Below are 13270 nucleotides of genomic sequence, written 5' to 3'. Positions count from 1 at the left end.
TGGAACCAAAAGGACTTATCTAGCCTATGTGGTATCACTGGAATTGTCACTTTGAAAAGATTAGTCTTATCCTATATAAACATATAAGGCCCACGATGGAGAAGTGGTTAGGAATACAGATGCTGCGGTCAGACTTCCCAGGCTCTGCCATTTACTAGCTGTGTGATAGGCAAGTTTCTTAACTTCTTTATGACTTAGTTTACCCACCTGTAAAATGGAGATAACAGGTGGTGAGGAGAAATGGGATAATGCAGCAAAAACGTGTAACAAAGAGGAAACCCTCAATAAATGGTAAATATGATTATTGTTCCCCTAGTAGAAGTTGCCCCTGGAGGGCATGTCCTGCACTTTACAAAAAGGCAGCTCCGTGGAGCAAATTCCCTGCTCCCACTTCCTAGAGCCCTAACAAGTAATAGCTCTGTGAATACTTTGTCATGGGCTTTTTTTTTGTTTGTTTTTAAGACAAAGAGGCTTGAAATGAGACAAAGGAAAAACAAATACCAGAATTGCAAAGTTAACATTTTTATTGAACTGAAATTGGTGTAGAACAGGGGCCACCACAGCTGCTGAGCTCAGTAACAACTGAAATGCCCCTGTGACATTTTACCTTTGAGAGTCCTAACACGGTTTGAGTGGAACAGCTGAGAAACAGCATATATATAATTTAACACCTCAAAATAGTTTGAAATGAGCCTCACAGCCTTGTTCAATCTTCAGGTTACAAATAACATTGATAGCATCTTCTGTGGCCTTCAGTTAGTAGTGCCAGTTAATATCGTTTCCGAAAACTTTCCTCTCAAAGTGCTGACTATAATTTTTTCTCCATCCAGTACATGTAAGAAAAGGATTTAGTAATACTTGGGCAAGTAATAAACTGTAGAACTTTAAAAGTAGTAAAGGCATATACCAAGCATACGTGACTCCACACATTTTCAGAAAGGCAGTGGACTGGCTAACGAGTTTCTGCCAAGTTTCAGAAGCAAAGAATGCACTAATGAAAAGGGTAAGGCATCCAAGCAGAGTGTCTGAACTGATGGACCATTTTTGTCTAAAACTAATTTCAACATCTTCCAATATGCAAGCAGGCATTTGTTTTACATAATAAGGTGAAACACTTTATAAGAGAAAACTCTAAAGCTTTTAAGATCAATCAGAGAAAAAATTAATACTGAATTTTTATAATCAATGCATGGAGTAATGATATAAACTGACCATAACAATTTTGTGAGAACAAGTATAAAACATCCGTTACTACTTAAAGAGTTGAAAGTTAACCCCTCTAAAGTATTCAAAGTGGAATAAATAACAAGGTAGGAAATGCAATACCTATATATTTTAAAAAGCCCACATCTAGTTAATGTTCTTAGTTTGTTTTAAATCAGTTGTTCATTCAATCTGGAGTTGATTTAAGGATGTTGGTAAAAATCTTCAAAAGTCCTTCAAATCATTTTAGATGAAATGTGATAGAAAAAACTATACAACTCATTCTCTAATCTTGCTATTTTTTACACCATCCTTCCCAAAAAGAAAAGAAAAAAAAAAATTCTTCCACCAGAGTAACTGACATTAAGTGGCCACTATTCCTATAGTAATCATTTTTAAGAATCTAAAGGTCTTGCAGTAGGAGATGGAAAATGATTATAAATATTTTAATAGGCTCATGCCTCATCTTCAAAAGGGATGAAACTTGGATAATGGCAGATTCAGAGATTTATAACTTTCAAATTTACAACTAATAGACACACTTTTTGCAAGGATCTGTCCAACACATACAACTAACATCTAAATTAAGGCTTTTACTGGTATGTGATCAGGTCTAAGGGTATGCATTGCTGGATTTCCATTTAGCATCTCCAGCTTTCATTGTTACCCAACTTGTAAACCAGATGTGCTGATGTACAGGGTAGGAGCTCCAATGGCTAACCATTCACCAACTGGAAGGCTTGTTTGTAAACAGGTTCTGAAATAAGAGCTGGCAGTGAAACAACTGAGGAGGTGCCTCAGATCATGCAAAGGGGAAAAGTGATTTGCACCTGCTTACATGATGGACATTAAAAAAAAAAAAGCCAACAGTTGACCTTCAGTTCAACATTTCAAGATTTACAGACCTAAAAGTTTAGAGCTACATCTAAGTCAATGGTTCTCATACTTTAGCTTGCAAAAGTCACCTACAGGAAACCAGTGAAAATGCAGATACTTAGGCCCTATACCTAGAGATTCTAACTCAGGTGATCCAAGTGGTCCAAGCACCTTTTGCTTTTGAGAAACCTTGCTGATAGCAAATAGCAGCACACAGTCTTCGATTAAAAGGCCAAGATGTCCAAGAAATAACACCAATGAGTTCATTACCTATAGACAAACCCCTCATGAGACTCTATCATAATAATATGATGCCTGAATTTATCCCCAATTAAGCTTCCCTTTCCTTTTTTCAATTAAAAAGTTTGAAATAAATTAACGTTTAATAATGATTGTACCAATTCTGAGGTAAAAAAAGAGCACCAGGGATCTCAATGCTAAAAGAAACAGAATTCCTTAGGAGGTCTATGCTACATAGAAACAAAATTTCTGCGGTAATGTTATAGAGTGGTAGTGCAAAAGGGTCTTGTTTCAGTCTTTAGTCTGTATACTTCCGTATATTTTAGTATATTATCTAATCTTTCCAGTTAATGTTTTAGAAGAACCCCAAAGAGAAAAGTTAATCTACATGCTCTCTCAAGTTTTCTAGATAACCAACATTTTTCTGGTTTACAGTGATACACAACAAAGTTATTTATTTTTCTGGATGCTGGAGACAAACATCTTTATTAAAGACACTACCAAAATTTTGGCAAACATTTCAAAACAGATTTGTAAACATAATGCTTCCCTTTTCAACTGGCAGCACTTTGAAAAGACAATACAATAAGACAATACAACTTGAATCAACATTAGTTCAAAATCCTTGTATTTTTGACCACATAACTTATGTTCCCACATGATAAAACAAGTGACAGTTTAAATCAACGTCAACAGATAAACTCCATGAAATGAAAGTTTGTGCTGTTTGATGAATCACAGTATGTTATGGTTAAATATATCCACTCTTTTTTATATTCCTGGCACCAGGATGAAAAAAAAATCTTTAAATATACATCTTATGTAGGTAATAGCTTCTTTGCATATCTCTCTTCAAAAAATACTTTATAGCAGTATATAAATAGGTTACCTACACATTTAATTTTATAATTTTGTCCCAAAACTATAGATCTGTTTCATTTTCATGACATATCAATTTTTGCCCAACATTAATAAAGCTGACAAACTCGTTGAAATGGAAATGCTTTTGTCTTCCACAACAAAATTAGCAATTTGATAGAAAACAAAAACAAAAACAAAAAAACACCCTACAGTAACACTCGTCAGTTGTTTAACCTGAGCGTTTGGCCTACTAGGAGTAGCAGCTTTTTTTCCTTCATGCACGCTCACATCCACACCACCTCTGCACACATACAGATCGAGCACACACTTCCAGATGCTGGTAGGCCACAATATGCTTCCCATTGCTCTAATCAAGTGGGAAGCAGTGTAGCTAATGATTAACCACACTATGTACACAACTAGCAAACACCTTAAGGCAACCATTGCAATGGGGGGTTAACTTGCAGGGCGGATTTAATGTTCTAGATCAAGTCAGCCTGTATATACATATGTGTATGTGAATCTATACACATACATCTTTCTATTTTTTAACCCTCCAAGACAATGTTTATTTTTTTTAAATTTTGTGCAAATTTCTAAATATTCTACCATTTAAGGCAAAGAGTTTGCATTAAGAAAGGTCAGAAAATAGGCTTACGTTTATCCAAAAGCATTTCACCTTGCACATCACTGTTGTTGTTTTTAAAACACATACAACTTTTAAGTGTGGACACTGGATCCCCAATATCTAAAAAATCATTTCTAATAACAAACACAAGTTTTTGAGGAAAAAAACTGATTTGAAATATAGACAATGGATCCCCAATACCTAAAAAATTATTTCTATTAACAAACACAAGTCTTGGGGGTGGGGTGGTGGGGAGGACCAGAAAGAGCAGCTTCGAAATGCAGGGAAGCAAAGTAAAATGGAAAAGAAAAAGTAACTCAAGTTTACTAATACTGAAACTTTCAACAGCCAAAGTTTCACCTTTTTAGAATCTAGAGCAACTCATTTGGAATTTTAAATAAATAAGCTTAAGTTTATTCACATCTTCTGGTCCAAGCAGAGTTCTAGGGCCATGACTCTGCTTGCTGTTGGTCAAATTCACCTATTAGCCTTTTGATGTGAGCCAGCTTGTTATGAAGATATTCACATCTGTATTTTTCTTCATGGTAATTGGGACTAGACTGCAGATGATAAAAAAAACAAAAACAAAAACAGAACGGTGAGGAATGAGGTTGCAGAATTTACAACATTTTTCAACCACAGGTCAGAAAATCAACAGTGACGATACCTACCTGCTTTATCTTCTGATATTCTTGTAAGACTTCTTCATGAACATTCTATAAAATTAAATATTAGAAATCAGAAGAGAATAACTTCTTTTGTGTGTGGCAATACAAACAGCTAACATGCATTTAGCAAGAGTATAGGAAATGTTGACTGTGGGAATATAACTTGAAACAATCTTTATGGAAGGCAACTTGGCAACAGCTACCAAAATAGTCGATGCAAAATTGACTCAGCAATTCTACTTATCCTATGGACATACTTGCCCCTCAGTGAATGACGCATATACAAGATTATTCACTATAGCGCTGTTTGTAAAGCAAAAGACAGTAAACAAAATTGAAATGTCCGTCAATCTATACAAAGGATACTAAGAGGCCATTAAAACATGGGAAAGTGCTTTATGTACCGATATAAAAATATTCTCTAAGATGCATTATATTGTTTAGAGAAAAAAGGAAAGTGCTGAACAATATGGACAGCTTGGTACCATTTGTTTAAAAAAGAAAAACAGAATAGTATTCTAAGAATTTCATTACTTGCAAGATGCTCATTTCTCCCCATTTTAATGAAACCAGTACAAATAATAATGTATCATAATTTAAGTTATTGGGACATAAAACAATGGTACATCTTACAAATGAAGAAACCTTAGATTCAGTTAAATATGGCATATATGTTGAAATTGTGTATAAATGTATGTACATTTTATACCATGTGTACACACATGCACATACCACACACTTAAACACTTCCGAAAGAATACACTGGAAATCAGTAACAGTGATTTTCTGTGGGGGTTGGTGTGGGGGGGTCAGGTGCCTGGGGGGATAATAGCCTAATGTATGTACCAAGTATCAGGCATGGATTCAGGCACTTTACTCATGCTTACTTATGTTTATTCCTCACAACTCAATGATTATCCCATTTTATGGATGGGGAATTCAAGGCAAAAAGGCATTAAGTAACTTGCCCAAGGCCACACAAACGTTAACCACTCCTAACCAAGTAATCCTTGGAATTACATTCTAGTTTCAGTATAATTATATACATTGATAAATGACTATATAGAAAAAAATAAACCCTAAACCACCATATCACCAACCTCTTGCACCTCTGAACACCGATTCTTCTGGCACAGTCTCCTATAACTCTCACCAGCTTATTGAAAAAGATTAAGGCCCTCTAGTAGAAGATATGATGAATCTCTAGGACACAAATGCTCTCAGGCTGTTCATTGTTGTGGGAAAACTCATCCATTGTCTCCCGTAGGTTCCAGCCTGAACAGTGGTAGTGGGCTGGGACAGAGGCACCACTATACCATCTGTGTCCGTGAAGTGTGACAAAGTTATCTAGCCCACATGGGGGGGAAATACTCATTTCAATCAATCCCTTTGCTAAGAACTACAAAAAACAATCAGGAGACAGGTGAGGCATCTCCTGCTCTTTGTCAGTGGTAGTAATATTACTACTTCAAGTAGGAAAGTGAAAACAGAGTAAGACTGGTTAACAAAGATCAGTCTTTGTAGCTAGAAGCACCATAAACCCCAAATATCTGTGTATTAAGCCCTCTTTATTTCCTATATCTTCCCTATTCTATCTCAGATTGAGGTTTAAAGAAAAATACTTGAAATAGCACTGTTTTGGGATAGCACCAGATCTCTGAGCTGTAGTCTAAGTTGGCAGTGTAATTAATCAAATGTTTAGCTGAATCTCAAGATACAACTTTTTTTCCTATTTAGTTGTGTTTGGTATTTTTCTCAATATGTGATATGTTATAGTGGCACAAGGTTTTTTTCCACTGGTAGAAATACAGGTTTACTATGTTAATTTATTTTCAAGAACTATTTCAAATATTTAGTTTCCTAAAGCAGCAGTGACGCTGGTCTGCAAGAGTGCTTACTCTAAGTGCTTACTCTGTGATGGCTGAGGTTGAGCAGGGCAGGGAAAGAAAGAAGGTAAAATATGAAAGTCAGTCCATCTAGTTACAAATCCATTTACCTGATACTCTTTTGAGCCTGGAGAAAGGCGCTTTCTTTGTGCATCTAGTTTGATAAATCTTCTAGCTACAGTCTCCATCCTGGCATGCAAAGCTCTGTACTCATCATACTCTGCATTGAAGTCATCCTTATAATTCTGGCGTTGCTCATAGGAGACAATAGCGATATATTTTCTAATAAGAAAAAAAGACAAATGAAGAGTAGCTATCCAATAAACACGATTACACAAGTCTGAGATTTAAACCAAATATTTAGAGATTAGATCCATGCATGTGTCACTAATGTTTAATGCCACTCTGCCACTGGTTGGCTGCTAGGTCACTCCTCCAAACATCTTCAGGTAAAATTATTACACAGAGTTTGAGAGCTTCAACGAAGGAGAGTAAATGTGGTAAAGACATGGTGGCAATGGAACTAAAATGCAACTAAGTAAAAAGAAAACAGTATTTACACAGATCTAGTCTCCTGAATCTTTCTCTATCCAAGATAATTCACTACCACACTAATGGTAGATGCTAACCCATCTGTTACAAGTCACAGAGAGACAGAAGGACTCAATGGGTAATGTGAAACCAGGAGAATGTCATGCAGTCACTGAGTGCTGAAAGTCAAAGCTCTCTCTGGACCTACTGCTTTATGAGAGGCAGTCTGTTGCTTGGCCTTTCAGACATGCTGCCAGCAGACATCTTCAACAAGGTGCCTCAGGCTTGCTTCCTCTGTCCCTTTCCTCATATTTCTGACCAAGCAAATATATAAAGTATGAAAGGGAAATTACCAACCATTCTGTAAAATGAGGGTTAGACCAAAAAAAGGCATATTTCTCTAGTTCTTTTCAAACATTTAAATGTCATACTATGTTGAACAGAAGCCAGTGTTGTACTATTAGTTTAACTTACTTTCTTAATAAAATGCCATAAATCTGTGTTTTACTTTGGGATATGAATTACTCTTAACTGGTGAGAGAAGACCATTTTCCTAGAGCATCGGTTTATTCAATAATAAATAAATTAAAACAGCATTTTATTATTAAACTTAGCATTACAGTATTACTTTTTTTTTTTTTGAGATGGAGTCTTGCTCTGTCGCCCAGGCTGGAGGGCAGTGGCGCCATCTCAGCTCACTGCAACCTCTACCTCCTGGGCTCAACCGATTCTCGTGCCTCAGCCTCCTGAGTAGCTGGGATTACAGGTGCATGCCACCACACCTGCTAAGTTTTGTATTTTTAGTAGAGACAGGGTTTTGTCATGTTGCCCAGTCTGGTCTTGAACCCCTCACCCCAAGTGATCCACCCACCTCAGCCTCCCAAAGTGCTAGGATTACAGGTATGAGCCACTGTGCCTGGCCTATTACAGTATTACTTATTTGTAGATCTGGGAACTGGGATCACATAAGGATCTGGCCTGGTTCTCTGCACTCTGTGTTCCTGTCATTAATGCAAAATTCCCTTGAGTTTTTGAAATAAAAATTGAGATTTCAAAGCAATTTCAGGCAGGTGGTAGGAGCTTCAGGATGCCCCTTGGGGATACACATATATTCTTCACTGCCATAAAATCTTGGAGTTCAGTCCTCTCCAAATGGTCTTATATAAGCCCATCAGTTCATTTAAATTGCTAATATCACAGATGCTTAGCAGGAAATGTGAGAAAAGTGATGCAGTGAGCAAACTTAGTGTCCTCATTAATATTTTTATTCATGCTGAGTTAGACAGTGTAGAGGTTTAATTTTCTAAGTGTAATTGAAACAGTGATAGTCCGCTGATGTAAAGCTGCCCTTCTGGTGTCTTAGCTATAAAAGGCACACTGCCAGCCAAGCAGTGAAGCAGTCCTTCCTGGGCATGGGCTGTATTGACTGTACACCAGAGGGAGCCCCGGGGTAAAAAGAGGTCCCTGGGGATAAGCATATATTAGCAACACAGCTAAACTGATCTTGAAACTCAGACTTAATTTGTTATATATTTATCGTGCTTTCTCAAAATCACACCTTCAGTATTTTATTTAATAATTTCCTTAGGGAAATTATTCAGTGACCACAATTGTGTGGTCAACAACTGTGTTGCTATTCTAGAAGAAATTATTTGGTTACACTGGCATTTTTAAGAAAAAAGTTTCCCTACTTTTACGAAAAATTGTTGTAGTTCTACAGTTGGCTCTTTATGTGGTGATGGAAAAAATTTTAATAAGTTTTGACAGCTTAACTACAAGTAAAAGTAGTCTTATTACATAAAAATTAGAAATATTTTGGTTAAGTATGAATTATTCAAAGGTTGATCATTTAGGTTTTATTTATTTATTTTTATTTATTTTTTTGAGATGGAGTCTTGCTCTGTCGCCCAGGCTGGAGTGCAGTGGTGCCATCTCGGCTCACTGCATCTCGGCTCACTGCAATCTCCGCCTCCTGGGTTCATGCCATTCTCCTGCCTCAGCCTCCCGAGTAGCTGAGACCACAGGTGCCCGCCACCATGCCCGGCTAATTTTTTGTATTTTCAGTCAAGACGGGGTTTCACCATGTTAGCCAGGATGGTCTCAATCTCCTGACCTCATGACCGCCTGCCTCGACCTCCCAAAGTGCTGGGATTACAGGCGTGAGCCATCGCGCCCAGCCTCGATCATTTAGGTTTTATAGTATATCCCTTTAGTTTTCTTATGAGGCAACTTAAGTTCTGTAGTTTTGGTAATTTTTCTGAAAATCCATGCTTTTTAACTATTTTTAGAAAATTTGCTACATATAAATTGTGTTTATTTAAATAAATTAAGCAAACAATCACATAGTACTAGAAACATGACAAACATACAGAAATGCACTGAGGCAGATCCAGGAACCATCCTTAGATAAGTAACCTGAAAAAAAAAACCTTTTAAATATGGAATTAAGGCCAGGCTCACGCCTGTAATCCCAGCACTTTGTGAGGCTTGAGGTGGGTGGATCACCTGAGGTCAGGAGTTCGAGACTAGCCTGGCCAACATGGTGAAACCTCATCTCTACTAAAAGTACAAAAAATTACCCGGGCATGGTAGTGGGCACCTGTAATCCCAGCAACTTGGGAGGCTCCACTTGAACCCTGGAGGTGGAGGTTGCAGTGAGCTGAGGTCGCACCATTGCGCTCCAGCCTGGGCAACAAGAGCGAAATTCTGTCTCAAAAACAAAAAAAGGAGGGATTAACTAATGAACTTGGCAAAACACAACAGTCTTGAATCCATGGGGAAAAGTTTAGCATTATTTTTTAGTTTCCCCACATGATTTTGTTGTATATAATAAGTGTATGTCACTATTATAAAAAAGAATTCAAAATCCATCAAAAAAGAACAAGAGCACTGCATTGGCAGTTGTTATTCAAGGGGGTTGACATTTAAAGACTTCTAAGGAGAAGTGGTTTGCAGTTAAAGAGGTGAACCCCCTCGGCAGCAGAGCCAGAGGCTGTCCTGGAAGCCTGGCTGCAGACAACGGACCCTTCCTGGGCCAACTAAGTGGTAGGTCATAGCTGCCTTTCAAGGCCCTCCTACAGAACTCTAAAACCATTACATACACTACCTCAGATGAGAGGGTACTCAGCAAGGTTTCTCAAGTTCCTGTTAGTTAAGAGATGATAACCAGCATTATGGTTTCATACTGTATCATTCCCCAATAAGTATAGCTTTCACACTACTGTTAAGCAGAAGTAACACATTTTAAATCTAAAATGATCTTTACTCTGGAAATGAAAAGGGCTAAACAACATAGTTTAACATTGTCCACCATGAGATGCTACTAATAGAAGAAAAGTGTTCAGACAGCCCAGATTCCATTTTCCCTTCTCATTCTAGCTATTTTGCACATTTGTTCAAAGCTATTCAAAGTCCGATTTGTTTGCTCTTTCCCTCTCCATTTTTCCAGGCTCCTGCAACTTAATTATTTTCTTCTTACAGAAACCTTTTATTCTGTAAAAAAGCTAGAATTATGTGTCCAAGTTATAATTTCTGTGATAGCCAGTTACAAAAATGTCCCCAGCTCAGCATTTAGCAACTTGTCACAACAAGAAAACATTATAACCATTACTAAATTGAAATGATCAGATTTTACTCTTCTCTCCTCTAAAAATTAAATTGAGGGCAGAACTTTACTTAAATAAAAATCAGTCTATCTTAACACTTTGTATTATTATGTGCAGAGGTTCAAGCACTTTGTCAGCAATAAACCATCCCTTTGGGGGACCCAAGTGAATGACTGGGCATTGATAGACTGTCAGCTTTGAAGAGTCAGATCCCTAAAATCTTTCACAATCAAATGCTTAGCCAGGCCCCGGAACAAAGGACAGGCTTCTCTATAGTTAAAGGCCAATGAACACAACTCAGAGCGGAGGGAGGCACAACCTGCTCATGCAGACAAGGGTAGATTTGGGACGGGCAGGCTAAATGGCAGCCTTTCAATTGCAGAGGTGGCTCCAGGACTCTATTTCTGGAACTTCTTACTTTTCTGATTTGCAAATTATGGGAAAAGAACTTGCAAAGTTTCTAAAATTAAGTCGCTCTCTCCATTGGCAGACATATGAACTTACATCAAATAATCTGGGAGTTCAATTGCTGAAGGTTCCATGGAGGCAGTGCAATCCTCTTTAACTCCTACAAAGAAAAAAAACAAAATCAGAGCATTCATCAACCAGGAAGGTTATCAAATGCCTGTAATTCTAAAATAGATTAGAAACATCTGGAACACTTTTCCTCAAATTCTATTCTTCCATCTCAATAAGCAACAGTGAGCAAGGAATACAATTGAACACGAACAATAGAGGCCCTATGACCAGCGCCAGCAGAACCGACGCCAGGCATTTAAAGCACCCTGGCTACTGCAGTGTCTGCACAATAAAGGAATTCCATCTTAACCCAAGGTCAATCTTCTATTCTTTCAACAACAGTTGTGGCATCTGCCCAGCAATTCAAAGACTGTGGTGGCAGATGCAGCCAGACAATGGGAGATACAAATTTTACATCAACATCTACTTTTCATGGGATTCAAACAAGGCAGATGAGACAATAGAGTCAGGTAGCAGACTGCTTTGGTCACTGTATTTTTATTGCCTCCCTTTTTTGTATGCAGACACTGGAATTGGGTAGAAAGTTTTCCCATTGGTTCAAAGTAATTTAAAATAAGGTATTATTGAATGTCGATTTATATTCCTGTAATCTCTAGCACTCATAACACTAAACAGATTTTTCTTTTTTTTAAGGACAAAAAAAGTGCTAAACATTATGGCTACACAGTGAAAGTATGTAAATCCCTCAGTATTCCATTTGCTTAAATGCACCATGTCCAGAGGATATTCTTTTTATTAGGGTAATTTTTTTATCATTCTTTATTAGGGTAATTTTTTATCATTCAAAGTAGGGTTAAACTGATAACTCGAACCCTAATCATGCCCACTGGCAAAACATATAAAAGTGAATGTTAGATAATTTCTCGGTTTAATTTTTTTTTTTTTTTTGAGACGGAGTCTTGCTCTGTAGCCCGGGCTGGAGTGCAGTGGCCGGATCTCAGCTCACTGCAAGCTCCGCCTCCTGGGTTTACGCCATTCTCCTGCCTCAGCCTCCGGAGTAGCTGGGACTACAGGCGCCCGCCACCTCGCCCGGCTAGTTTTTTGTATTTTTAGTAGAGACGGGGTTTCACGGTGTTAGCCAGGATGGTCTCGATCTCCTGACCTCGTGATCCGCCCGTCTCGGCCTCCCAAAGTGCTGGGATTACAGGCTTGAGCCACTGCGCCCGGCCGGTTTAATATTTTAAAGGACAAAGTACCCTAAACAAATACAAATACATAGACTCTGAGTGCATGCTGCTCACCTATAAATATATTTGATTCATGCTTGGGTAAAAGAACATGCTTTTACAATAGCCTGAGTCTTAAAGAGAAAGGCATTAAGTGCAGGTCACCACCAGATAAATTCCAAAAAATGCAGGAGATGTGGGTCTGGAGCTTTCCTAAATTTGTAATTATCCCAACTGGTTCTGAAAGTTACTATATCCTCAGTAAAGAATTCAAAGAGACTAAGTGTGCTTCTCCAGGTCTCCAACTCTGAGAACACTTGAAACTCTGATGTAGATCTCAACATACTGAAATCCAGTTTTCCTGTCTCTAGCCTTTGACTCAGAAGCACCACCTGAGGGTAGAAAGTGTGGAGAGTGGAGTTTACCCAGTGGCTTATGAACTCTGAACATAGAGTTCTACTTCTTCATTTCTATTCCTGACCTGACAAATTCAACTACAAGAGTGTTGAGGGAAAAAGCTTACACCTACCTTTTGTGCCATTACATAGTATTATATTGATTGAAATATTTAAACAGAAATGCTTTGACATGAAATGTATCCAATCTAGATCAAGAAAAGCACGTATCATATCATATTCTACAGCGGCTTCTTTGGAAGTAACACTAAAAGAAAATAGAGCTTCTCTTATATGGCAAAGATGATCAATTAAATCTAAGGATTACAGACTTTCAGAATCATGAGCAAAATACAGAAAGACAACACTCCTTATAACTCTACTCATTAAAGTAATTTTTCCAAAGCCATATTTTCCTATGGAATTTTGCCTTAGTTATTCTGGGTTTAAAACTGGCAGCAATGCCAAATGGTGAACTTGGATCTTCTATGTGATGGCATGCAAGGCATTAAGTTTTAGAGGACATATTTTTTAAATAAGAAAAATCTAATTCTGTCAGTTTTTAACACTCAGTACATCTTAGGCAAGCAAGCTTTTCATGAATTAGCTTTATTTAGAGGTAAGGCTTTAAGTTTCTTTGGATCGCTAGATATTTAGCATTTAAGCTCCTA

The 13270-nt window shown here is 37.7% G+C and overlaps 1 protein-coding gene across 1 annotated transcript in view; it reads right to left on the bottom strand.

The window, feature by feature from the left end:
- Window positions 1-506: 506 nt before the first annotated feature.
- LOC105491988 (elongation factor for RNA polymerase II 2) overlaps window positions 507-13270 on the bottom strand; it is a 77630-nt gene continuing 64866 nt past the window's right edge. The window contains exons 9-12 of the mRNA XM_011758827.3: window positions 11003-11066; window positions 6473-6644; window positions 4480-4524; window positions 507-4368 (exon numbers count right to left, since the gene is read on the bottom strand). Coding sequence (XP_011757129.1) covers window positions 4252-4368; window positions 4480-4524; window positions 6473-6644; window positions 11003-11066 — 398 coding nt within the window. The 3' untranslated portion in view covers window positions 507-4251. The remainder of the gene's footprint in view (window positions 4369-4479; window positions 4525-6472; window positions 6645-11002; window positions 11067-13270) is intronic.

Source organism: Macaca nemestrina, chromosome 6, assembly GCF_043159975.1.
Source record: "Macaca nemestrina isolate mMacNem1 chromosome 6, mMacNem.hap1, whole genome shotgun sequence".
Taxonomy (NCBI): Eukaryota; Metazoa; Chordata; class Mammalia; order Primates; family Cercopithecidae; genus Macaca; species Macaca nemestrina.
The sequence above is the reverse complement of the archived record's forward strand: the minus strand, read 5'-3'. Positions and strand labels throughout refer to the sequence as shown.